This window comes from Heterodontus francisci, chromosome 29 (assembly GCF_036365525.1).
Source record: "Heterodontus francisci isolate sHetFra1 chromosome 29, sHetFra1.hap1, whole genome shotgun sequence".
Lineage (NCBI taxonomy): Eukaryota > Metazoa > Chordata > Chondrichthyes > Heterodontiformes > Heterodontidae > Heterodontus > Heterodontus francisci.
The window spans coordinates 36,389,820-36,417,265 of NC_090399.1; the positions used below are offsets into that span (position 1 = coordinate 36,389,820).

At 46.5% G+C, this 27,446-nt stretch overlaps 2 protein-coding genes across 2 annotated transcripts; both read right to left on the reverse strand.

Moving 5' to 3' along the window:
• Nucleotides 1–27,105, reverse strand: LOC137345763 (probable G-protein coupled receptor 139). Its single transcript, XM_068009019.1, has 3 exons — nt 27,032–27,105; nt 24,446–25,147; nt 1–211 (listed from the first exon to the last, which is right to left on the reverse strand). The coding sequence occupies exons 1-3, from the start codon at nt 27,103–27,105 to the stop codon at nt 31–33; spliced, it is 957 nt and encodes a 318-aa protein (XP_067865120.1). The 3' UTR covers nt 1–30.
• Nucleotides 2,025–10,157, reverse strand: LOC137346316 (probable G-protein coupled receptor 139). The gene is made up of 5 exons (XM_068009806.1): nt 10,084–10,157; nt 8,975–8,986; nt 7,918–8,039; nt 3,498–4,342; nt 2,025–2,048 (listed from the first exon to the last, which is right to left on the reverse strand). The coding sequence occupies exons 1-5, from the start codon at nt 10,155–10,157 to the stop codon at nt 2,025–2,027; spliced, it is 1,077 nt and encodes a 358-aa protein (XP_067865907.1).
• Nucleotides 27,106–27,446: the final 341 nt, after the last annotated feature.

The following is a 27,446-nucleotide window of genomic DNA, read 5'->3' on the forward strand; positions in this document are numbered from 1 at the left end:
GGGGAGGTGGGGTGTGGATTGAAGTGGAGTTCATAATATATGGAATATAGATACAGTTCTTAGTGTCCTTGACTGAGGTGAAGGTCTTGGAGTCCTCACTGGGGCCCGATGCACAATTTCAGGATTGCTTCTCTGGTACCAGAAGGCTGAAGAGGGACTTTGCCTGTAGTCTTGAAGTTTAAGCTGCCACCGTGCGTTCCCTGGGACTTTGCTGAAGGGAGAGAGACAGAGAGTGAAATACTTTTGTTCTGCCAGTCCAGTGCAGTTTGTTTCCTTTCTGAGGCAGAATTCAAAAGCCCCTGTCTTACCAGCAGGTAAGTCATGTGACCCTCTCTTTGTTTGAAACAGCAACTTCTTGGAGAGTTGTTGGATTTCAGAGCCTTCCAGACATACTCGGTGGGGGATGAAATTTTGTTTCTTTCAAAGTCAGAGGCTGTAGATGTGTTTTGATCATCACTATTGACAAAACCCATCTCGCTAATTGAATCAGTGAGCACTCTAATACGACCAGGTGAGAAAGTGGTCTAGAGTTCCCTTTCAGCCTTCACCTGGTCTTACTGTAACAGGGATTAATTTTACAAACACCATGTTTGTAGCTCCCCCTTGGTGAATCCTTGTTCACCGCTTTCCAATTATAAGGCAAGGAACTCTGCACACACACAGTTTTTCTTAGGTTTAAAGAAGAAAAGTGAAATGTTATTAAACTTAAACTCTAATCCGGTTAAGGCCTACAGATACACGACGCGCCCACACTAGCATGCATGCATGAAACACACATGCAGATAGGGACAGAAAAGAACAGAAGAAATAAAGTGGAATAGTTTGAGGTAATATCTGAAGACTTTTTGTTACGGGTGTTCAAGCTCACTGTAGAGTCCTTGCTTGCAGGTAGATCTTGCTTTTAGTTGGGGCCCAGTATTCTTCTTAAACTTTGTTCACAGTGGGAAACTTTTCTCCCTTGGGATTCATGTATCTTCAATGGGTTTTTTGGAGGTCTAGCCAGCGACATCCATATCGCATGAATGAATAAAATTAAACCTCTTCCAACCCTACACCCCTTCCTAACTCTGTAACCTCCTCCAGCCCATAACCCCTCGCTATCTCTGGAACCTCCTCCAGCCCATAACCCCTCGCTATCTCTGGAACCTCCTCCAGCGCTATACACCTCCCTACCTCTGTAATGTCCTGCAGCCACTACCCTCTTCCTATTTCTGTAACTTCCTCCAGCCCTACACCCCTCCCTATCTCTGTAATCACGTTCTGCCCCAACACCCCTACCGATCCTTATAACCTTCCCCAGCCCCTACACCCTTCCCTAACTCTGTAACCATCTCTAGCCCCTACAACCCTCTGAGATCTCCGCAATTCTCTAATTCCGGCATCTTCAGAATCCCCCAACAACCCCCATCAACACCACCATGTGACTGCAGGTATTGAGAGTGAGTGAAAGAGAGATGGCAGTGGAGGAATCGAAGGTAGATGGACTCAATAAAATATCTCCAAAAATAAAACAAGTCATTACAATCAGCTAACACAAGATTTCTAGCTTTTGTTGCATTTTGATTTTGTAATAACAAGTTTTGTTTTCTGAGTAGATGTCAGGAAATAGAAAAGAACCAATGGAGGTGGTGGAGACACTGTGGCTGCTGATTCCCCTCCTCTCCAGCAGGTGACCCTCTGATTCTCCTTCGCACCCGCACCCCCCCCCCCCGCCCCCGGCCCCCCACCCACCTTCATGTCCACTCCTCCAAAGGTCACCTCTTGCCTGCATCTCGCTGCTCTTTGCCATACTTGACTCCACTGCCTCCGCCAGTGTATTTTGGATCATCCAGTTGTCGGTCATCTCTTGCCTGCTGCTCTTTGGCCTGTGAACTCCAGCCCCAGCCCCAGCCCCAGCCCGATTATTTCGGGTTATCCACCTTTCAGTCATCTCTTTCCCATTGGGGATAAATATTCCATTCATGGACTGGAAACAGTGGGACCCACTTCTGGGCTGCTCTCAGTTATTTTGTTTATTGATTAATTCATGTCACTGAGGGTTGTCCAACCTTTTCGGGTGGGAGGCCAGATTACAATTTTTGTCTTACAGGGAGTACCGGTGAAACAATTTCAGAAAGATAAAGGCATTAAAAAGTTATCTTATTATTAATCAAACAACAACAAATGTGCTTTTTTGTGAAGAAGTTTTAAATGACAAGATTAATTTATTTACTTACTTTCTCATCACTGTGTTAGACACTGATTTAGTGAGATACCTGTCATTTGTTTGCTTGCACAGGTAGTCAGTGCCTGCCCGCACATTTGCTGTAGTGATGTGGAGTATTCCGGATATATATCCATCTGTCAGGAGTGATCTGGATCTCTCTTTCTGTCTCTGTCTCTCTGTTCCTGTGTTCCCCCTCTCTGTGTATTTCTCCCCCTCTCTGTTCCCCTTTTCTCTAGTGTCCCCCTCTCTCTATCTCTCTCAGTCTCTCTCTCTCTGTCTGCCTCCCTTTTTCTCTCTCTCTCTCTCTCTCTCTCTGTCTGCCTCCCTCTCTCTCTCTCTCCCTCTCTCTCTATCTCTCTGTCTGCCTCCCTCTCTCTCTCTCTCTGTCTCTCTCTCTCTGTCTCTCTGTCTGCCTCTCTCCCTCTCTCTGTCTGCCCCCCCTCTCTCTCTCTGTCTGCCTCCCTCTCTCTCTCCCTCTCTCTCTGTCTGCCTTCCTCTCTCTCTCTCTCTGTCTGCCTCCCTCCCTCTCTCTGTCTGCCTCCCCCTCTCTCTCTCTCTCTGTCTGTTCCCCCTCTCTCTGTTTCCCCTCTCTTTGTTTCCCCTCTCTTTGTTTCCCCTCTCTCTCTCTCTTTGTTCCACCGCCATGATCCCCCTCTCTTTTTTTCAAAGCCCACTGTCTGAAGTTGGGAAACGTGTTCCTGCTTCAGCAGCTGTCAGCTATGAAACTGACAGTGTGATGTTTTTAACATGGCCGGTCTGCAAGAAGAAGTCAAAGGGAAATTTCCCATCTCCAGTCATGGAGCCTTGGCGAGAATGAGGTACGGTCCCGGGTACAATTTACATTGGCGAGACGGATGGAAACCTTTGGCAAGCCAAATCCTGGGCCACAGGCCGTATGTTGGACAACCCTGATGTAACGCAGTGGTTAGCACCGCAGCCTCACGGCTCCAGCGACCCGGGTTCAATTCTGGGTACTGCCTGTGTGGAGTTTGCAAGTTCTCCCTGTGTCTGCGTGGGTTTCCTCCGGGTGCTCCGGTTTCCTCCCACATGCCAAAGACTTGCAGGTTGATAGGTAAATTGGCCATTATAAATTGCCCCAAGTATAGGTAGGTGGTAGGGAAATATAGGGACAGGTGGGGATGTGGAAGGAATATGGGATTAGTGTAGGATTAGTATAAATGGGTGGTTGATGGTTGGCACAGACTCGGTGGGCCGAAGGGCCTGTTTCAGTGCTGTATCTCTAAAAACTAAAAAAAACCTAAAAAAACGGATATTTCACTGCACTCTTGACCTGCTCTCTGAACTTGGACTGAGTCACCACATAAATAAATGTGTTTGTGCAGCAATTTAAAATAAGCAGCATCCATCCGACCTGTTGAAATATATATTCAGAATCGATGTAATCCCTCTGATCTGTTCCTGTAATGTTATAATATAAAAATTCCATAACATGCAACAACCACAGAAGTATAAAGTTGCCAGATATGGTGAAGAGTAAAATCACAGACCTCCTTCTGCTCTCCATCTCTGGGTCACTGTGATTCTCTACCTTGCCCTGACCCCTCAGTCTCTTACGGACTCGACTGGCCTCGAAAATGTGTCTGACTGTCAGAGCGTTGAGCAACAGAATTAAAGCAAATGGGATCAATGGGCTGAAAACCTTATCAAACCAGTCAAATCCCACCCATCCGGGATCAGTAGAATAGCTTGGCTTAAGATAACAGCCCCACCGTACATTGTCGATTATTAATTGAGGTTCAAGTGCAAAGTAGAAGGGAATGTTTTTTGAACAGAACAGAATGCAGGTTGTTGTTAGAACCACAGATGCAGTTTTCTCGGTGCAATATTTTGTTTTCAGCTTCTGGCAACAAATGGCCACAAATCGATCAAAGGTGAAAGTGACAGTGAACCAGACAGAACAGTCCAAGATAGCACAAACCAGGACAAAATTAACACTACACACAGGGGTGATGTTTATGAAAGACACCGGGAAATAATAATAACTGATTTGCCACAGTATGACCGCAATGATAATGACCAGTAGATCCGCCGTTGCCATGGCCACCAGGTAGCGAGTGGTGCAGGTGGAGAGGCCGCACTTTCCCCGGGACAGGATCACAATCGCCAGTAAATTAACTGTAAGAGAGTGAAGGGAAAAGAGACTGGAAATTACTGATCAAACATTCTCCGTGTCTGACCCAGACAATAAGGGCAGGATTTTAGCACCAAAAACAGGGGGGTTGGGGGTTGGTCAGAGGTTAAAATTTAAAAATCTCAACCCAACCCCAACTGACCACCGACCTGCCAACTCCCGGTTTAACGGAGTTGGTAAAGGGGATGGACAGACAATCGCTCCCAGGAGGCGGGTTGGTAATTTGAATCGGCTGGAAGTCTCTGATTTAATCTGCTTTACAGGTTTAACTCTGTCTGGCCGGGTTTCCCTGTTATACTCCATACCACATACAAAGACACTCGGGATTGGCAATTGGAATAGTCCCCATTCCAGGTTCGGACCGCCCCCTTGGGATCATCTCCCCACCCTAGAACTGCACCCCACCTTCCCCCCAATTGGACATCACCATTCCCCAGGATCGAACTGATTGGGCACCAATCAGATTTCACCCCCAGAATAAGAACCCCCCAGGAATGGACCTCCTCTAGGATTGGACCACCCGGGAATTAGACTTCCACCTTCCACCCTGTGCTTGAACCTCACTACTCCTCCAGGTCAGACCGCATCCCAAAGGATTGCACTTCACCGACAGCGGGATAGGACCTCACCTTCCCTAGGATCCTGCACCGCACCCTGGGATCAGACTGTCATCCCTGGATGGGGTTCCTGTACAGGCTCAGATCTCCTCTCCCGGGATCAGACCATCCTCCAGGGTTTCAAAGCCCAGAAAAATCAGGTCCACCATCGTATCTTGAATCAGACACTCCCTCTGCCTGTTCCCCCTAACCGGACTGGGACCAATCTCCAAGAAAGGAGACCCCTCCCCGGGGTTGAGGATCAGACACTTGCCTTTCCCTCCCTTCCCGCTCCTCCTCCCAGATCACGGACCACACTGCAGGATAGGAGACCCCTCCCCCGGGTTGAGGATGGACAGACCAGTGATCGGAGACATCATGCATTGTCTCCCCCTCTGGAGATGGTGATTGGACACCCCCCCAATATCAGGCATCTCCCCCAAAACACCGGGGTCAGCATTTGGACCGCCCTGGTCCTGAGGCCTGCTCCAGTGTCCGTCCTACCCGACTGGAAGCCAAGCCTGTCAATCAGGCTGACTTCAGGGCTGGGAACCTGTCAAGGATCAAAGAGGCAGTCTGTGGAGTTAAAACTCTGAAACTCCGCTCCCCACCTATGTCACTCACCCCTGTTAATATCCAGGAATAAACATTGGAGTCAAAACAAAATACTGAAACTGCTGTAAATCTGATAAAAATAGGAGAATGTTGAAAACACTCAGCAGGTCAGGCAGCATCTGTGGAGAGAGAAACAGAGTTAATGTTTCAGGCTGATAGGCTTTCATTAGAACTGGAAGATATTAGAGATTAACAGTTTTAAAATAATCATGTAGTCAGTGAAAAGTGGGGTATAGGGGGAGGAAAGAACAAAAGGGAAGGTCTGTGATCGGGTGGAGGGCAGGAGTGATTTAATGCTAAAAGGGATGATGGTGCAAGGTGAATGGGACAATTAAAGAAACAGAGGATGGGTCCAGAGGAGGTGTAAATGGTTACAGCAGAATAACAGAGGGAGCGGGGAGAATGGAAAACCTGGCAAAGAGGAGAAGGCTCCAGTGGCCCGGAAAAGTGATGGAGAATGGTGGGTAGACCCCAAGGGTGTGGAGCAGCCTGCCAGCTGTGTACCAATAGGGAATCCCCACCCCAAGCACCAACCCACACCCCCTCCACTCCCAGTGACTCTGGCATAGCCATCCTCCATAACCAGCACAGGCCATCCAGGTGGGAGCTGTAGGAGTCAGTGCAATTATCGTAAATAATAGTGGTGGAAGGCAAGGACAAGGGGAACCGTATCGTGGTTCTGGCAGGGAGGGAAGGGGTGAAGGCAGTAATGTGGGAAATGGGATGGACATGGTCGAGGGCCCCGTTAACCACATTGGAGGGGAATCCTCGCTGAGGAATAATGAAGACATTTCAGAAGCACTGGTGTGGAAGGTGGCATCGTCAGAACAGATGGAACAGTGGTGGAGAAACTGGGAGAATGGAGTCTTTCCCAGAAGCCGGGTGGGAGGAAGTATAATCAAGGTAGCTGTGGGAGTCGGTGGGATCTTAGTAGATTTTGGTGGACAGCCAATCCCCTGAAATGGAGGTCGAGAAGTCAGGGAAGGGAAGGGAGGTGCCAGAGACTGAAAATGTGAAGTCGAGGGAGAGGTGGAAATTAGAAGCAAAGTTGATCTGTTTTTCCAGCTCAAGACAAAAGAAGGATATTACACCAGCACAGTGAAAGTGTTGGAAAAATATGTGCAGGAGGGGAGCTGAGTAGGATTGGAACAAACAATGGTCCATATATCCTAAACAAAGAACTGATCTATCAAACCATAATCAGTTACAGAAGTGGATGAGTCAATAAACACAGCCTAATATTCATCCTGTGTAATAGACAGATAATAAAATTCACCACTCATGACCCACAGATTCTCAGGACCATGTTGGGGGAAGGGGATTAATCATCACTAAAATAATTAAAGTGTTTACAGTAACTGTACTTGGAGTACGAAAAATCATTATCCAGAGGATTAGAATGCTGTAACAGTGCTGTCCTGACAGTAAGTAGTTAACATCTGTTTCTAATATAAAAACAAAATATTCTGGAAATACTCAGCAGGTCTGGCAGCATCTGTGGAGAGAGAAGCAGAGTTAACATTTCAGGTCAGTGACCTTTCATCTGTTTCTGTTGGAGCAGTTCAATAGGAGACAGAGCAATATCAATACATTTCACTGAATACAATTATTACCAAACATCTTCAATTAACAAGAAAAATATTCCCTTTTGCCTCATATAACTTTCGTTAAACACAGCGAAAGCTCCATGGAGAGGAGATGCCAGTCATGTAAAACAGCAATTTAAAAATAAAAAACAGCTTGTTCATTCCAGTTAGTGACACACAATCAGTACATTTCTGCAGTAAGAGATACTCCTTGGAATACATGGTCACTGGGATCAGGTGTTCTACTCTGGTTAGTGACTCACACTCTATTTGATTTTCCACAGACTGATGCTCCCATTAATACCTTCACTCAGAGAGTTGCCTTCACTGAGGTCTAATTCAGCATTTCAGATGAGCACATGAAATGTCATAGCACACAAGGTTATGGGCCAAGTGCTGGAAAATGGGATTAGAATAGTTAGGTGCTTGATGGCGGCACAGACACGATGGGCCGAAGCATCTGTTTCTGTGCTGTCTAACTCTATGACTCCATGACTCGATGACACGATATTTCACTAAATGCAATAACCTGATAATTTAGAGAGCCTGTCAGTTACAAACAGAGGTTTATTATCAGCTGAGACAATGGAATAAAACTGCAGAGATAATTCAGGATATTTGACATAAGGAAATGATATCACTGATCGGGTGTCTATATAATGGTGACCACTGGATCAGCATTTAACATTATCAGTCACAGAGTAAATCCAGAGACCAGCTCACACACAGATTTACACAACTTCAATGGTTATAGTCACTTACCAGGAACACCAATAACAGCAAGGAAGGGGTAATATACTTTCCCGATACTGTCAATTGGTTGATCCATTTTGTGTGTGCGGTGATGCGTCCCTTCGTGCTGCAGGCAATCTCTTTGTATTAAACTGTAAGGTGACACATTGCCAAAGCCTGTAATTTATACCCTGTGGGATCTCCCCGGGGATATTGAGATTGTTGCATTGTTTAATTTTTTAAAAAAGTTTAACAAACAGATTACGACATCGAGTTCAGTCCACGTTGTGCTGGAATATATTTATTTCTGAGTTTGAATTGGAAAGCTCCATAAACTGAACAATTCTGACGGCAGTAATAAACTTCAATTAATGAAAATTCAAAGATGTATTCTCCCAGCAATGAGGTTGTTCTTTCACTCGACTGTGGTTCGGGTGGTGAAGAGCAGATTGCGGCCATCGTCCATCTGGGTCTTGAGCTGCAGGCTCTCATTGTAAAGCAGAGAACTGGGACTGCAGGCAGTGAAACTCTGGGGAGTCCTTCACCATCTCACTGGCAAGAGTCTTCAGCTGTTCCTGGGGAGGGGAGAGTGGGGAGGAGACACAGGACAAGGGCAGGGTTAACCTGAGGGAGATTCACTGCCCCACACCATGACTGACCAATCAGAATAAACACAGGAACAGGAGGAGGCCATTCAGCCCCTCGAGCCTGCCTGTTACACAGTGTTAGAAAATCCTTTGGAACACAATTAAAGGGTTCCTCATGATTCAGGCTTGAGTGTGTTGTCCAAATACAATATTATTACTCAGACACCAATGCTAATAACACTATCGTGAGTATCATTATAACTCCATGCACTTCTTAAATGGTGAGAGATTGGGAAGTATTGATGTCCAAAAGGGCCTGGGTGTCCTTGTTCAAAAGTCATTGAAAGCTAACATGCAGGTGCTGCATGAAATTTGGAAGGCAAATGTTGGCCTTTATTGCACGAGGACGTCAGTGCAGGAATAAACAAGTATTGCTGCAATTTGATCGAGACCTGGTGAGAACACACCTAGAGTATTATGTGCAGTTTTGCTCTCCTTACCTAAGTAAGGACCTAAGAGAGGAGGGCAAAGGAGGCTCACCAGACTGATCCATGGACGGTGGGATTGTCGTTTGAGGAGAGTTTGAGGAGACTGGGCCTGTATTTTCTAGAGTTTAAAAGAATGCGATCTGATCTCATTGAAGCATATAAAATTTGTACAGGGCTCAAAAGGGTTGATGCAGGAAGGATGCTTCTCCTGGCTGGAGGGGGTTGGGGTTCTAAAAGCACGGGTCACAGTCTCAGAATAAGACGTAGGCCATTTAGGACTGAGATGAGGAGGAATTGCTTCACTCAGAGGGTGATAAATCTTTGGAATTCTCAACCCCAGAGGGCTGTGGAGGCTCAGTCATCGAGTATGTTTAAGACAGAAATCGATGGATTTTTAGATATTAAAGATATCAAGGGATGTGGGGATAGTGTGGGAAAATGGCATTGAGGTAGAAGTTCAGCTATGATCTGGTTCAAGTTTATGATGACACTATCATTCCAGTTTCGGGGATGATCACAGTTCCAGTACACTACAAAAATGTCACCCGAGACAGCTTCACTTTCTAGCTAAAGGCTGAAGCCTTATGGGGGTAAATCTTTTCGATAGGCTTGGATTTAAAGTCGCTGACCCCACCGGAGCACAGATTAATGGGATTGATAATGCAGATTATACACACTAGTATTCACTTATTCACTGGGTTTTGCAGAGATTAAGTGGTACGGTCATGCTCCTTGCATTGATGCATCAATTCAAAAAATGTTTTCACAAAATTTGCAGCGGTTGCCATTTACAATCTGTGCTGAAGTGTCACAGGAGCTGAAATGACCGGAAGCAGTCGGTATCATTGAACAAATCCGATTCATAGCCGTGGATATCAAATCTAGTCATTGCACGATGAAAAAATGGTGAACTTAGACTATGCATTGACCTAAAGGCAGTCAACAAAGCTATCATTCCGGAAAAATATCCACTTCCTGCAATTCAAGAACTGTCAGCATCATTTCATGACTCCACAGGCTTCACAAAGCTTGATATGCGATGGAGTTATCTTCAATGACCTCTAGCAGAACAAAGCAGATATCTTACAGCTTTTGTTACCCATGAAGGTGTGTTTCAGTACCGCAGAATGCCTGATGGACTGAGTTCAGCACCTAGTGCATTCCAGAAGATTGTTTCTTCAGTCTTGTTCGACATTGAGGGGACGCTCAACCTACTTGACAACGTTGTTGTCCAGGGAAGGGAGATAGCTGAGCATGATCAACAATTCTTATAACTGAGATGCAAAGGAATTTCTTCTCTCAGAAGGTGGTGAATCTCTGGAACTCTCTATCTGAGAGAGTTGTGCAGGCTAGGTCACTAAATGTATTTAAGGAGGTGGTAGATCGATTTTTGAAATCTCTGGGTTATACGGAGCAGGCCAAAAGAGGAGTTGAGGCCTGGGACAGATCAGTCATGATCTTATTGAATGGAGGGCAGGCTTGAGGGGCTGAATGGCCTACTGCTGCTCCTATTTCTTATGTTCATAGTTATCAACAGTGCTCACTCAACTTGTAAAATATAATTTGATGCTCAACAAGGACAAATGCATATTTCCAGCACCCGAGATTGACTTTACAGTTACAGAGTGACAGCAGCTGGAGTAAAATCTAAACCCTCTCTGACCACCAGCTGAACTTATGATAGGTCATAACTTTCACATGCCATTGCCTATTCTTAAACCATCACCACCAGTTAACGAGGATGTCAGAGTAAAAGCAGATGCAATCACAAAGCGACAAGGTAAAACAAAAGCATACTTTGACAAACATAAAGGTGCAAGGGAACCACAGTTTAAAGTTGGAGACTGGGTTCAAATCAAATGGCAAATTGCAACCACAAACTTGCTTCATCAGTATTAGGTCCAAAGCAGATGAAATGTTTGCTCGGTACACATGCTTATCTGTTGGATGACAACAGCAAGTGGAATGCGAGGCGTTTTATAGGGAGCAGACCAGGATATTTTCAGGATAGTGATTATGTGGATACATTTCCTTTTCCTAGGAATGATAGTGATCATCCACCTCATCAAGCTGATCAGACAGATCCACAACCTCAAATTCGTATATCTAATCAAAGACCAAAGAGACCTTCCTATCTCAAAGACTATTTCCGTACTTAGAGAAAATATACAAGTTAAACACTAAGAAATAAATTGATTTATGTATGTTTGTTATTTAGAATACTTTAATTCAAAATAATGTCTTTTGTCAAAAGGGGAAAATGTAGTGTTTGCTTGTTCTGGGTTTGATTGTATTAGTCTGTCCACTTATCTGTATTCACTGTCTTTGATTGTTAAGCCTATGGGTGGAGCTTAAGAGGAAAAACTGAAACTAGAAGGCTCGGCAGCAAAAGAAAATACACTGCTAATATAAGTGTGATATCTGCATTCCTCTGAGATAAATCAGATATACATACTATATACAGCCACCAAGCATATGAAGTGATTTATAACTTAAACCCCTTTTAGGAACTAAACCAAATCAGGAACACATCCCCACGAATGTCCCTTAATCAAGTTCAAACCAGACACATTCTCAGACACTTATTTGGATCTAAAGAATGCACTCGCTTTTCCTCAAAGAAAGAAAACCAACAGAGATTTTTACCATCTTTTGGATAGCCAACTTTTAATATTCTTATGGCTAAGTCATAAATATCTCAGATATTATAAGGATTAGATTAGATTAGAGATACAGCACTGAAACAAGCCCTTCGGCCCACCGAGTCCGCGCCGAACATCAACCGCCCATTTATACCAATCCTACACTAATCCCAAACATCCCCACCTGTCTCTATATTTCCCTACCACCTACCTATAATAGTGACAATTTATAATGGCCAATTTACCTATCAACCTGCAAGTATTTTGGCAGGAAACCGGAGCACCCAGAGAAAACCCACACAGACACAGGGAGAACTTGCAAACTCCACACAGGCAGTACCCGGAATCGAACCCGGGTCCCTAGAGCTGTGAGGCTGCGGTGCTAACCACTGCGCCACTGTGCCGCCTGGGATCTGGATCTGGGATCTGGGAAACTGTCTTCAATAAGTATATTTCCACTTAAAGAGACACAGAGAGGGGGTTCTTGTGGTTGTATACAGAATACTACATGAGACGCTTTATTAACTTTTATATATTTATTAAAGAATTTAACATATAATAAACTTAAGTGGATAAGTATATCACAATATGAAACATTACAGAGTGATGTAATACATATTCTTATTTTTAACATAGAATCCACAAGTCTAACCTTGCGAATGTTACAGCAAAATTATCTTAGAATATCCATCAAAATTTAAAGTAAACTTGGACCTTAAATCCCCGAATTAGGCATGGGATGAGAAATGTTGTTTGAGGATTCAACACTCCTAACTGTTTGCTTCAGAACCTTGTATTTTTATACTATTTCGAAGGTGTCACATGACCTTTGTATTTGATGTGACCTTCCTGTGTTCCTTTCAAAATCAATATCTTAACTTTAATATTTGACTGGAATTTGAAGTTTGTGAGCTTTTATCAAGTCAAAATGTTCATAATTGTGTTCACTTGACCTCTCTTGTTCCTGTGTGTACATTCCATTTATTGTCAATTACCCTTTCCATTGTACCCACAGCAATCACCGGAGCCGACCTGTCTGAACAACAACCCAATAAACCAATTAAGTTTTATTGCTACCTCTTACTGAGGTCACACAGGATATTTCAATGTGTGTGTTTATCTCCCAAATCCCTGGTAACAGCAATTCTATTCTAACAGAGACCCCTGGTAACAGAGATTCTATTCTAACAGAGACCTTGAAATGATTAACTCTACCATCTTAAAGGGGAACTTCAGTGAGCTCTGAAAACTAACCATTTATTCAATCTTTAACTTGAAAGGCAGAATACACTATTTCCAAATTCTACTTAATCAAGCCGAATACACCTATATTCCATCATATGTAACCAGAACAGGGTTCACCAGAGAGAGAGATTCACTGTCTCACACCATGTCTGACAAATCAGAGTAAACACAGCAACAGGAGGAGGCTATTCAGTCTCTCAAGTCTGTTACACAGTGTTAGGAAGTCCTTGAAACTCAATGAAATGATTCCTCATAATTCAGGCTCGAGTGTGTTGCTTACTTTAGTAATACTTTCCCAGAAATGTGAATTTGCAAACTGTGCAACATCCAATCTGCAGATTTTGAAGCTTCTCCTTCGCAGTGAGTTAAACAGTGGCTCGATGTTGTTAACACAGAGTCACCGAGAGCAGCGTTCTCACGCTTCTTGGCAGAGAGACCAGACCAACACTTTGGGCCTTTCCAAATCAGACTTACGAAACAACAACAACTTGTATTTATATAGCACCATTAACATCGTAAAACATCCCAAACTGCTTCACAGGAGAGTAAATCAGACAAACTGTGACACTGAGATACATGAGGAGATATTCTGACAGATGACCAAAGGCTTGTCAAAGAGGCCAGTTTTAAGGAGTGTTTTAAAGGAGAAGAGAGAGGGAGAGAGACGGAGAGGTTTAGGGAGGGAATTCCAGAGCTTTGGGCCCAGGCAGCTGAAGGCACGGCCGCCATCACTGGAGTGTTGGATTCACAGTCGATGTGAGTGATGCAAAGGTGTCCGTTATATTAAAAAATATTATATTAAAAAAACTTTCACCAGCAGGTTGTCCCTGACTTCAGTCCCAAACCTGCCTTTTCCCAGTCTGTGTCTGTGTCCCAATCTATCCAACTGATCCCAAATCCCACACTCTGCTTCCTCTTTCTATCCTGAATCACTGATATCCACTCCTGTCAGTTTTCCTGTCACATTTCCTGGAGATTTCTGTTGAAAAGGAGAGTTGTTTGTTCTGGAAAGCACACTCATTCTATCACTGAATGTTGCTCATTCACCTGATCAGAAGTTGGAATTCCAGGTGAACTGACACTGGAATCAGTGGGGAGAAAAACGTTGGAGTTTCCAGAGCTAAGCTGGTAAAGGGGGAACGGAGTCGCGGAGCGGAGAGTCTGCTGTCTAACAGAGCTGATCAGGTTATTTTAAACCAGCTTGTTGTTGTTTGTTACCATGTGAAAGTGCAATCTTCACACCAACAACTGTATCTTGGAGAAGGGGAAGCTGAGTTGTGAGTGTGAACACAACATGACGGGGCCGGACTGTGGGAGATGTGAGAAAGGTTTTCAAGGCCGACGGTGGAGAGCGGGCTCGTACCTCCCAATCCCCAAAGGGACGGCCAAGGTCTGTGAGTAACGAGCGCTTCTCCGGCCCGGCCCAGTGCCGGCGGAAGATTCACTTCATATTTCATTCTCATCGTAACTCCCAGCAACGCATCGATTCCAAACTACAACCCAATGGATGTTTGTGATTGTGTTAATGTGCAAACAGAGACTGACAGTGGGAGATTGTGCAGACACAGAATCAGAGAATCAGACAGCACAGAAGGAGGCCATTTGGCCCATCGTGTCTGTGCTAGCTCTTTGAAAGATCTATCTAATTAATCCCACTCTCCTGCTCTTTCCCCATAACCCTGTAAATTCTTGAATCTACTTCCACCGCCCTTTCAGGCAGAACATTCCAGATCACAACAACTCGCTGTGTATAAATAAAATTCTCCTCCTCTCCCCCTTTGGTTCTTTACTAGTTCTCTTCAATCTGTGTCCTCTGGTCACTGACCCTCCTGCCACTGGAAACACTTTCTCCTCATTTACTCCATCAAAACCCTTCAGGATTTTGAAGCCTCTCTCAGTGTAATGTCGGAGTCAGTGAACAAGGTGGAATTGCTGACATGATGTAGAGGGTGAGGTTAGAATAGTCGTATGGGTTAAATGTGATGAAATCTCATTCGGGGCACACACACAGATCCAGAGACAGCAGTGAGGTGGAGACTGATGTGTGAATGGAATGTTAACAGCTGGATGAACATCTGGGGAACAGCTGGGCAGGGTGAAAGGAGAATAAGCCTCTGTGTAATAAATATGTGAAGCAGATCAGGAAGTGAAGGTTGTGAGGGATATCTGTGGTCATTGCTGTGTGTGGAATGTCCCGAGATCAGGAAACAGAGAGTGACACGAATGGGCAGTGGGGGAGGGGTCTATGTGATTACTGACCCCCTTACGTATTAACCCTGCTCACTTACACATTAATCACACGTAGTGGGAACGTACTTACACACTAACCTCACACTCACCTTACGTGAGCACTTTAGTAACTCGACCTGGTCTCACCTCGAGCTGGTGTGAACACCCAGAGGATGCAGCATGTGAATCCCCAATGAGATCTTTGATTGTGAGTTTGAGTGAGGTCGATCCCATGAAAACTCCATGTGATGGGTTGTATTAGTGTGTTTATTAATAAAGATTGTTAATCAGATGTCTCTCTAACTTTTTGTGATTCTGTTTCCCTCTCCAGGCCTTCCTGAGACTGTCACCAGTGACCGTAATAATGACCTATACTCTCTGACCTGTGACCTGCTGACCCAGGGCCATTTCTGTATCGGGATCGAACCATTCCCCTCAAACTCCTTCGTCCCTCACTGGTTGGGGAACAGGTGTATGAGTGAAAGGGGAGTGAGTGTGGAAGAGGTGTAGGTATGAACAGGGAGTGAGTGAGGAACATGTGTAGGTGTGAACAGAGAGTGACCATAAAGACCCACACTGACCGGGAGTGCGATAATGGAGCAGGAACATGTGGGAACTTGACCTTCAGCTGACTGGGTCCTAAGCTCCAGAATTCCCTCCATCCTGACCCTCTGAAAGTGCACCACTACCTCAGTACTGACTCTCCAACAGTGCAACACTCCCTCAGTATTGACCCTCTGACAGTGCAACACTCCCTCAGTACTGACCCTCCAACAGTGCAACACTCCCTCAGTACTGACTCTCTGACAGTGCAACACTCCCTCAGAACTGACTCTCTGACAGTGCAACACTCCCACAGTATTGACCCTCTGACAGTGCAACACTCCCTCAGTACTGACCCTCCAACAGTGCAACACTCCCTCAGTACTGACTCTCTGACAGTGCAACACTCCCTCAGTACTGACTCTCTGACAGTGCAACACTCCCTCAGAACTGACTCTCTGACAGTGCAACACTCCCGCAGTATTGACCCTCTGACAGTGCAACACTCCCTCAGTACTGACTCTCTGACAGTGCAACACTCCCTCAGAACTGACTCTCTAACAGTGCAACACTCCCTCAGTATTGACCCTCTGACAGTGCAACACTCCCTCAGTACTGACCCTCCAACAGTGCAACACTCCCTCAGTACTGACTCTCTGACAGTGCAACACTCCCTCAGAACTGACTCGCCAACAGTGCAACACTCCCTCAGTACTGACTCTCTGACAGCGCAACACTCCCTCAGTACTGACTCTCTGACAGTGCAACACTCCCTCAGAACTGACTCTCTGACAGTGCAACACTCCCTCAGTACTGACCCTCCAACAGTGCAACACTCGCTCAGTATTGACCATCTGACAGTGCAACACTCACTCAGTACTGACACTCCAACAGTGCAACACTCCCTCAGTATTGACTCTCTGACAGTGCAACACTCCCTCAGTACTGACCCTCCAACAGTGCAACACTCCCTCAGTATTGACTCTCTGACAGTGCAACACTCCCTCAGTACTGACTCTCTGACAGTGCAACACTCCCTCAGTACTGACTCTCTGACAGTGCAACACTCCCTCAGAACTGACTGGCCAACAGTGCAACACTCCCTCAGTACTGACTCTCTGACAGTGCAACACTCCCTCAGTACTGACTCGCCAACAGTGCAACACTCCCTCAGAACTGACTCGCCAACAGTGCAACACTCCCTCAGTACTGACTCTCTGACAGTGCAACACTCCCTCAGTACTGACTCGCCAACAGTGCAACACTCCCTCAGAACAGACTCGCCAACAGTGCAACACTCCCTCAGTACTGACTCGCCAACAGTGCAACACTCCCTCAGAACTGACTCGCCAACAGTGCAACACTCCCTCAGTACTGACTCTCTGACAGTGCAACACTCCCTCAGTACTGACTCGCCAACAGTGCAACACTCCCTCAGAACTGACTCGCCAACAGTGCAACACTCCCTCAGTACTGACTCTCTGACAGTGCAACACTCCCTCAGTATTGACTCGCCAACAGTGCAACACTCCCTCAGTACTGACTCGCCAACAGTGCAACACTCCCTCAGTACTGACTCTCTGACAGTGCAACACTCCCTCAGTACTGACTCGCCAACAGTGCAACACTCCCTCAGTACTGACTCGCCAACAGTGCAACACTCCCTCAGAACTGACTCTCTGACAGTGCAACACTCCCTCAGTACTGACCCTCTGACAGTGCAGTGCTCCCGCAGTACTGACCTTCTGACAGTGCAGTGCTCCCGCAGTACTGACCTTCTGACTGTGCAACTCTCCCTCAGTACTGACCCTCTGACAGTGCAGCACTCCCTCAGTACTGACGCTCTGACAGTGCAGCACTCCCTCAGTATTGATCCTCAGTCAGTGCAACACTCCCTCAGTACTGACTCTCTGACAGTGCAACACTCCCTCAGAACTGACTCGCCAACAGTGCAACACTCCCTCAGAACTGACTCGCCAACAGTGCAACACTCCCTCAGTACTGACTCTCTGACAGTGCAACACTCCCTCAGTACTGACTCGCCAACAGTGCAACACTCCCTCAGAACTGACTCGCCAACAGTGCAACACTCCCTCAGTACTGACTCTCCAACAGTGCAACACTCCCTCAGAACTGACTCGTCAACAGTGCAACACTCCCTCAGTACTGACTCGCCAACAGTGCAACACTCCCTCAGAACTGACTCGCCAACAGTGCAACACTCCCTCAGTACTGACTCGCCAACAGTGCAACACTCCCTCAGAACTGACTCGCCAACAGTGCAACACTCCCTCAGTACTGACTCTCTGACAGTGCAACACTCCCTCAGTACTGACTCGCCAACAGTGCAACACTCCCTCAGAACTGACTCGCCAACAGTGCAACACTCCCTCAGTAATGACTCGTCAACAGTGCAACACTCCCTCAGAACTGACTCGCCAACAGTGCAACACTCCCTCAGTACTGACTCTCTGACAGTGCAACACTCCCTCAGTACTGACTCGCCAACAGTGCAACACTCCCTCAGTACTGACTCGCCAACAGTGCAACACTCCCTCAGAACTGACTCGCCAACAGTGCAACACTCCCTCAGTACTGACTCTCTGACAGTGCAACACTCCCTCAGTATTGACTCGCCAACAGTGCAACACTCCCTCAGTACTGACTCGCCAACAGTGCAACACTCCCTCAGTACTGACTCTCTGACAGTGCAACACTCCCTCAGTACTGACTCGCCAACAGTGCAACACTCCCTCAGTACTGACTCGCCAACAGTGCAACACTCCCTCAGTACTGACTCGCCAACAGTGCAACACTCCCTCAGAACTGACACTCTGACAGTGTAACACTCTCTAAGAACTGACCCTCTAACAGTGCAACACTCCCTCAGTACTGACTCTCTGACAGTGCAACACTCCCTCAGTACTGACTCGCCAACAGTGCAACACTCCCTCAGTACTGACTCGCCAACAGTGCAACACTCCCTCAGAACTGACTCTCTGACAGTGCAACACTCTCTCAGAACTGACCCTCTAACAGTGCAACACTCCCTCAGTACTGACCCTCTGACAGTGCAGTGCTCCCGCAGTCCTGACCTTCTGACAGTGCAGTGCTCCCGCAGTACTGACCTACTGACAGTGCAACACTCCCTCAGTACTGACCCTCTGACAGTGCAGCACTCCCTCAGTATTGATCCTCTGTCAGTGCAACACTCCCTCAGTACTGACCCTCTGACAGTGCAACACTCCCTCAGTACTGACCCTCTGACAGTGCAATACTCCCCCAATATGACCCTCCGCCAGTGCAGCACTCCCTCAGAACTGATCTTCCGACAGTGCAGCACTCCCTCAGTACTGACCCTCTGACAGTGTCATAGTCAAAGGGTCATACAACACAGAAACAGGCCCTTCGGCCCATTGTGTCTGTGCCGGCTATCAAGCATCTAACTATTCTAATCCCATTTTCCAGCACCTGACTAATAGCTCTGTATGCTATGGCGTTTCAAATGCTCATCTAAATACTTCTTAAATTTTGTGAGGGTTCCTGCCTCTACCACCTCGACAGACAGTGCATTCCAGATTCCAGCCACCCTCTGGGTGAAAACATTTTTCCTTAAATCCCCTCCAAACTTCCTGACCCTTACCTTAAATCTATGCCCCTTGGTTATTGACCCGTCCGCTAAGGGAAAACGTTTCTTGTCTTCACTGCCCCTCATAATTTTGTATCCCTCAAAAATGGGGCGACACAGTGGCGCAGTGGTTAGCACTGCAGCCTCACAGCTCCAGCGACCTGGGTTCAGTTCTGGGTACTGCCTGTGCGGAGTTTGCAAGTTCTTCCTGTGACTGCGTGGGTTTCTGCCGGTGCTCCGGTTTCCTCCCACAGCCAAAGACTTGTAGGTTGATAGGTAAATTGGCCATTGTAAATTGCCCCTAGTGTAGGTTGGTGGAAGGAAAATGGTCGGGATGTGGTAGGGAATATGGGGCTAATGTAGGATTAGTGTAAATGGGTGTTTGTTGGTCAGCACAGACTTGGTGGGCCGAAGGGCCTGTTTCAGTGCTGTATCTCTAAATAAATAAATGTCCCTTCTTTGCTCAAAGGAAAACAAACCTAGCCTTCTCAGTCTCTCTTCATAGTGAAATGCTCCAGCCCAGGCAACATCCTGGTCAATCTCCTCTGCACCTTCTCCAGTGCAATCACATCCGTCCTATAGTGTGGTGACCAGAATTGTCCACAGTACTCCAGCTGTGGCCGAACTAGCATTTCATACAGCTCCATCATAACCTCCCTGCTCTTATATTCTATGCCTCGGCTAATAAAGGCAAGTATCCCATATGCCTTCCTAACCACCTTATCTATCTGTGTTGCTGCCTTCAATGAGCTGTGGATAAGAACACCAAGGTCCCTCTAACCTTCTGTATTTCCTAGGGTCCAAGCATCCATTGTATATTCCCTTGCCTTGTTCGTCCTCCCAAACTGCATAACCTCACACTTCTCAGTATTAAATACCCTTTGCCACTGCTCCACTCATCTTACCAGCCCATCTATATCATCCTGTAATCTAAGGCTTTCCTCCTCACTATTTATGACACCACCCATTTTCCTGTCGTCTGCAAACTTACTGATTATACCTCCTATATTCATGTCTAAATCATTAATGTACACTACAAAAAGCAAGGGTCCCAGCACCGATCCCTGTGGAACAACACTGGTCACAGGTTTCCCCTCGCAGAAACAACCCTCGACCATCACCCTCTGCCTCCTGCCACTGAGCTAATTTTGGATCCAATTTGCCAAATTGCCCTGGATCCCATGGGCTCTAACCTTTTCAACCAATCTCCCATGCAGGACCGTATCTAAAGCCTTACTGAAGTCCATGTAGACCACATCAGCTGCCTTACCCTCATCTACACATCTAATTACCTCCTTGTAAAATTCAATCAAGTTTGTTAGACACGATCTCCTCCTGACAAAGCCATGCTGACTATCCCTGATTAATCCCTGTCTCTCCAAGTGGAGATTAATCCTGTCCCTCAGAATTTTTTCCAATTGTTTCCCAACCACTGATGATAGATTCACCGGCCTGTAATTACCTGGTTTATCCCTGCTGCTCTTCTTGAATGATGGTGCTACATTTGCTGTCCTCCAGTCCTCTGGCACCTCTCCTGAGACCAGAGAGGATTTGAAAATTTGTGTCAGAGCCCCTGCTATCTCCTCCCTTGCCTCACATAACAGCCTGGGAAAAATCTCATCTGGGCTTGGGGATTTATCCACTTTTAAGCCCTCTAAAACAGCTAATACTTCCTTCCTTTCAATATTAATATGTCAAAGTATATCACAATCCCCCTCCCTGATCTCTACACCTACATCATCCTTCTCCGTAGTGAATGCCGATGCAAATGAGTCATTTAAAACCTCACCTATATCCTCAGGCTCCACACGCAGAGTGCCACTTTGGTCCCTAATGGGCCCTACTCTTTCCCTGGTTATCTTCTTCCCATTAATAGACTTATAAAATGCATTAGGATTTTCCTTTATCTTGCCCGGCAGTGACCCAACATCAATCTTTGTGGAACATCACTTCCTACCTTTTGCCAGTCTAACTGCCTTTAACCTCTACTCTCTGTTGAATGTTTCTTCGTCAACTTGTGATCCATTCTGCTGCTTTCCCCCTCATTCCACATGTTATGACTTCAATCATGAGTTTACAATGTGGTACCTTCACAAAATTAAAATATGTTGCTCTTACTAGACTGATAAAATCACTTGAGACCTTCCCCGATTGATGAGCATCACAGGGGCTGCAGACCATTATCAATGTGGATAATAGGGTTGTAATTTAAGTGTTGTTTATTTTTCCCTGTTATAATAAAGTTGGTTATTTAAAATACAGATAACTGAGGCCAGGGGAATAAAGGCCTCCTCGACACATAAAACAAAGGTCAGACACAGATTGAAGCTCCCTGTGCAATCTCTGATCAAACATTCCCAGCACAGGTACAACAAAATAAAAACAAAAAGAGAGCTCCCTGTACACTTTCCTGACAATAACAGTGAGGAGGGACGGACAGACAGAGAGGGAGGGGTGAGAGAGGGAGGGAGCCAGAGGGAATGGGAGGGGGAGAGAGAGTGAGTGGGACAGGGATTGGGATGGGGGAGATGGTGAGGGAGGGTGGTGAGTGAGGGTGAGAGATGGATTGAGTAGTGTAAGAGGAGGTAGAGGGTGAGATAGAGGGGGACTGGGGGAGAGGGACTGGGGGATGGAGGCTGGAGGGTGTGAGGAAGTCGGAGAGAGAGGGGAGGGAGGCGAGAAAGGGGAGAGGGATGGGAAGATGGGGAGAGGGTGTGGGCGGGAGAGGGGAGGGGGAGAGAGAGAGTCTGGAGAGGGGGTAGAGAGACAAACAGAGAGAAAGAGGGTGACAGAAAAGGCAAGTGAGAGTGTAACTGAGAGAGGAGAGTGGGCGACAGAGAGGGTTGGAGAGAAGGGAGGGGGAGAGAGAGAGGTTTAGACAGAGGGGAGGGGGAGAGAGAAAGAGTGTTGGAGAGATGTTGGGAGGGTAGAGGGAGTTGAGAAATGAGAGATTGAGAGTAACAGTAAGACTGAAAGAGAAAGTGAGAGCTAAAGACAGAAAGAGAGAGAGAGAGACGAAGAGAGAGACAACAAGGGAGAGGCAGGGAAAGGGAGACAGAGAGGAACAATCACCGCACCTGGATTTCCAGATTAGAGATGGTGTAGAAGTATTTGGAGAGGTTCAGTGGATCAATACTGGGATTGAGCAGGTGCAGGGGCTGGAGGAGGGTACAGAGATATGGAGGGATGTGGGCATTCGAGGAGGTTTTAGAGATCGGGAGACGTGAGGCAATGGAGGAATTTAAAAACAAGGCTGAGAATTTTAAAATCGAGGCGTTGCTGGACCGGGAGCCAATGTACAGCAGTGAACACAGGGGGTGATGGGTGAATGGGGTTTGGTGCAAGTTAAGACATGGGCAGCAGAGTTGTCAATGACCTCAAGTTTGAGGAGGGTAGAATGTGGGAGACCAGCCAGGAATGCATTAGAATAGTCGAGTCTAGAGGTAACAAAGGAATGGATGAGGGTTTCAGCAGCAGCTGAGCTGAGGCAGGGGTGGAGTCGGGAGATGTTACAGAGGTTGAAATGGGCGGTCTTAGTGATGGAGTGAATATGTGCTCGGAAGCTCATCTCAGTTGTGAACAGTCTGGTTGAGTCTCAAACAGTTGCCAGGGAGATGGATGGAGTCAGTGGCTCGAGAACAGAGCTTGTAGCAGTGCCGAAGAGAATGGCTTCTGCCTTCCCGATACTTAAATGGAGGAAATTTCTGCCCTCCCAGTGCTGGATGTCAGATAAACAGTTTAATAATTTATCAACAGTGGAGGAGTTGAGAGAGGTGGTGGTGAGGTAGAGCTGGATGTTGTCAGTGTACATGTGAAAATTAACAGTGTGTTTTCAGATGATGTGACTGAGGGGCAGCATGTAGATGAGAAATAGGAGGGGGTCAAGGATAGATCCTTGGGGGACACCAGAGGTAACGGTGTGGGAGCAGGAAGAGAAGACATTGCAAGTGTTTCTCTGACTACAATTAGATAGATAAACATGGAACCAGGTGAGAGCAGTCCCACCCAGCTGGACGACAGTGCAGAGGTGTTGGAGGAGGATGGTGTGGTCAACCATGTCAAAGGCTGCAGACAGGTCGAGAAGGACGAGGAGGGAAAGTTTACCTTTGTCACAGTGACATAGGATGTCATTTGTGACTTTGATAAGAGCTGTTTCAGTACGGTGACAGGGTGAAAACCTGATTGGAGGATTCAAACATGGTGTTCTGGGAAAGATGACCATGGATTTGGGAGATGACAACAAGTTCAAGGACTTTGTAGAGGAAAAGGAGTTTGGAGATGGGGTGTTAGTTTAAAAGGAGGGAGCGAGTCAAGGTTTTTTTTCCAGGGGAAGAGTGATAACTGAATATTTGAAAGAAAGATGGACAGAACCTGACGAGAGGGAACCGTTAACAATATCAGCTAACATGGGAGCCTGGAAGGGACTCAGCTCCGTCTATCTGGGCACCGTGAAGCTGAGTCCCCAGGGCTGCCGACTCCTGTGCCCAGCCTGACACCGTTCGCTCACCCCGGGTCCTGAATCCCTATTCTAGTCCCTTAGCTGGGCTTTTCCTGATGGAAATACCCCCGATCACAAGGTCGGCTGACTCGGAGAGAGAGGGAGAAAGAGAGAAGGCAGTGACCAGGCGGGGGAATGGAAGGGAGACGGACTCAATAAAGTGTCTCCAGAAAAAAATTAATTCTCATGAGAAGATTTCCTGCATCTTCAGCGTTTTGGCTTTCGTAAGAGCATTTTTGTTTTCTGAGCAGATGTGAGGAGCTGAGAATCGAACCAGTGGAGATGGAGGAGTGACTGTGGCTGCTTTTTCACCTCCTGTCCTGCAGGGGGTGGTGTTAGTCTCTTCCAGCCCCGACTCCCACCACTGGGGGTATTTTCACATTCCCAGTGATTCCTGCTGTTATTCAGTTGATGGAAGTCTGGGGATAAATATTCCATTCATGGACTGGAAACACTGGGACCCGCCTCTGGGCTGCTCTCAGTTGTTTTGTTTATTTATCAATTGAATAATTGATGTAACCGGATATTTCACCGCACTCTTGACCTGCTCTCTGAACTTGGACTGAGTCACCATATAAATAAATGTATTTGTGCAGCAACTTAAATTCGAAAGCATCCATCCGACTTCTTTAAATGTATAATTAGAATCAGAATCAAAGTGATCTGCGACTCGAAAGTAATATAAAACATACACCAACCACAGAAGTATGAAGTTGCCGGATATGGTGAAGAGTAAAATCACAGACTTCCTTCTGCTCTCCATCTCTGGGTCACTGCGATTCTCTCCCTTGCTCTGACCCCTCAGTCCCTTACGGACTCGACTGGTCACTAAAATGTGTCTGACTGTCAGAGCATTGAGCAACAGGATTAAAGCAAATGGGATCACTGGGGTTAAAACCTTATCAAACTTGCGAAATCCCACCCATCCGGGCTCAGTATAATAGCTTCGCTTTATGTAACAGCGCCACGGTACATTGTCGATTATCTCTCCAGGTTCATATCTAAAGTAGATGGGGATGTTTTTTGAACAGAGCAGAATGCAGGTTGTTGCTAGAACCACAGCAGCAGTTTTCTTGGTGCAATATTTTGTTTTCAGCTTCTGGCAACAAATGGCCACAAATCGATCAAAGGTGAAAATGACGGTGAACCAGACAGAACAGTCTATGGCTGCACGAATCAGGACATTGATAACACTACACACAGGCGTGATGTCCAGGAAGCACACTGGGAAATAATAATGATTGATATTGAGCAGTATGACCTCAGTGATAATAACCAGTAGATCTGCCGTTGCCATGGCCACCAGGTAGCGAGTGGTGCAGGTGGAGAGGCCGCACTTTCCCCGGGACAGGATCACAATCGCCAGTAAATTAACTGTAAGAGAGTGAAGGGAAAGGAGACTGGAAATTACTGATCAAACATTTTCCGTGTCTGACTCAGACAGTAAGGGCAGGAATTTAGCACCAAAAACAGGGGAGTTGAGGGTGGGTCAGAGGTTAACTTGTAAAAATCTCAACCCTGACCCCAGCTGACCTCTGACCTGCCTACTTCCTGGTTTAACGAAGTCGGGAAAGGGGACGGACAGGCAACCAGAAAGTGGGAGCAATGGTGATAATCGAAGCTTTTAATCTCAGTGTTGAGTCTGAGAGGTAATGAAATGCTGAATTGAACAATCCAGTGCTGTTCCTTATTGAACTTCAGTGGAAGAGTGTTGGAGGTCGGATATAGAGAGGTCAGACTGGGAGTGGGATGTAGAATTAATATGACAAGTGATCAGAAGTTCAGGGTCACACTTGCCGACTGAATGGAGGAGTTCAGCAAAGCAATCACTCAATCTGTGTTTGCTCCTCTCCCAACGTCCAGGAAATTCCATTGTGAGCAGCGAATACTGTTAATAAATTGAAAGAAGTCCAAGTCAATCACTGTTTCATGTGGAAGGAGTGTTTGGGGCCTTGGACAGTGGGAAGGGAGGAGGTAAATGGGCAAGTGTTACATCTCCTGTGCTTGCACGGTAAGATTCCTGGGGAAGAGGAGCTGATGTTGAGGGTGATTGAGGAGCGGATCACGGTGTCACAATGAGTGGGGGGAAGGGAGGGGAGCAGAATATATGTTTTAGTTTAGTTTTAGTTATACAGCACTGAAACAGGCCCTTCGGCCCACTGAGTCTGTGCCGATCATCAACCACCCATTTATACTAATCCTACACGAATTCCATATTCTTACCACATCCCCACCTGTCCCAATATTTCCCTACCACCTACCTATACTAGGGGCGATTTATAATGGCCAATTAACCTACCAACCTGCAAGTCTTTGGCATGTGGGAGGAAACCGGAGCACCCGGAGGAAACCCACGCAGACACAGGGAGAACTTGCAAACTCCACACAGGCAGTACCCAGAATTGAACCCGGGTCACTGGAGCTGTGAGGTTATGGTGCTAACCACTGCGTCACTGTGTTGGACTTAGCTAGATGTGGCAGAACTGTTGGAGGATGATGTGTTGAGTGTGGAGGCTGGTGGGATGGAAGGTGAGGACTCGGGGAACATTATCATGGTTCTGGCAGGGAGGGAAGGGGTGAAGGCAGTAACATGGGAAATGGGATGGACACGGTCGAGGGCCCTGTTAACCACAGTGGAGGGGAATCCTTGGCTGAGGAATAATGAAGACATTTCAGAAGCACTGGTATGGAAGGTAGCATCATCAGAACAGATGGAACGGAGGTGGAGAAACTGGGAGAATGGAACAGAGTCTTTCCAGGAAGCCGGGTGGGAGGAAGTATAATCAAGGTAACTGTGGGAGTCGGTGGGATTATAGTAGATATTGGTGGACAGCCAATCCCCTGAAGTGGAGATAGAGAAGTCAAGGAAGGGAAGGGAAGTGTCAGAGATGGACCATGTGACGACGAGAGAGGGGTGGAAATTAGAAGCAAAGTTGATGTAATTTTCCAGTTCAAGGCAAAAGAAGGACATGACACCAGCACAGTCATCAAAGTATCGGAAAAGTATGCGAAGGAGGGGAGCTGAATAGGATTGAAACAAAGAATGGTCCATGTATCCTACACAAAGGCAGCATAGCTAGGACCCACACAGCTCCCATAGTGACAACATTAGAGTGTGGAATATCCCAATGTTTACACCTGAGGTCCTCACACCAATACTTTACAACAGGATCCCTGAACAGGGATCAGGATCAGCAATCTGTGAGGGTTTTCATTCCCAGACCAGAGCCAGTGAGGAAGAGAGGAGTTCCAGCGGGAATAGCGAGTGAATGAAAAAAAATTACTCAATTCCAAATGGGGCCCTCGGAACATCCCAGCAGGAGATGGTGGAAGGAAACTGGCCGGGAAACGGCCTCATGGTGTCTGTCAGACAAGATCCCATCCACTGTGAGTTTAAGGAGAGCACGGATTTACTGGACTTTGGAGCAGAGAGGAGCAGACTGACATGGACAGAAATGTAAATGGAATTCCGCAGCACAGCTCCGAGCTCAGAAGGAAGGAAGTCTCGTGTGTTGTGGGACAGTCGGGGTCAGAACAACCTAGTGGATGAGGATTCAGATCCTGAAGAAGGGAGAGTGAGATCTCTGAGGGGAGGAACTAAACTGTCAAATAATAATGAATAAATTCAATGAAAAACTTCAAGACTGCCATGTCCAGTAAGGTTCTGTCCTGTTCATAACTTTAAACATAGACTGTATT

Bases quoted from the DNA above. Each gene is read 5' to 3' on its own strand.
- LOC137346316 (XM_068009806.1), bottom strand. From the start codon at position 10,157: ATGTCGAACAAGACTGAAGAAACAATCTTCTGGAATGCACTAGGTGCT. The intron at 4,343-7,917 runs GTAAGTGACTAT...ACTCTCTTACAG, and splicing joins TGCTGTTATTGGTGTTCCTG to TTAATTTACTGGCGATTGTG. The intron at 2,049-3,497 runs GTCAAGAGTGCA...CCACCCGAAAAG, and splicing joins AGTCCAAGTTCAGAGAGCAG to GTTGGACAACCCTCAGTGAC.
- LOC137345763 (XM_068009019.1), bottom strand. From the start codon at position 27,105: ATGAGGCCGTTTCCCGGCCAGTTTCCTTCCACCATCTCCTGCTGGGAT. The intron at 25,148-27,031 runs GTAATTTTTTTT...AGTAATTTCCAG, and splicing joins AGGGCCCCATTTGGAATTGA to TCTCCTTTCCCTTCACTCTC. The intron at 212-24,445 runs GTTGGTGTATGT...CTCTCCCTTCAG, and splicing joins GGCAACTTCATACTTCTGTG to CAAAGTCCCAGGGAACGCAC.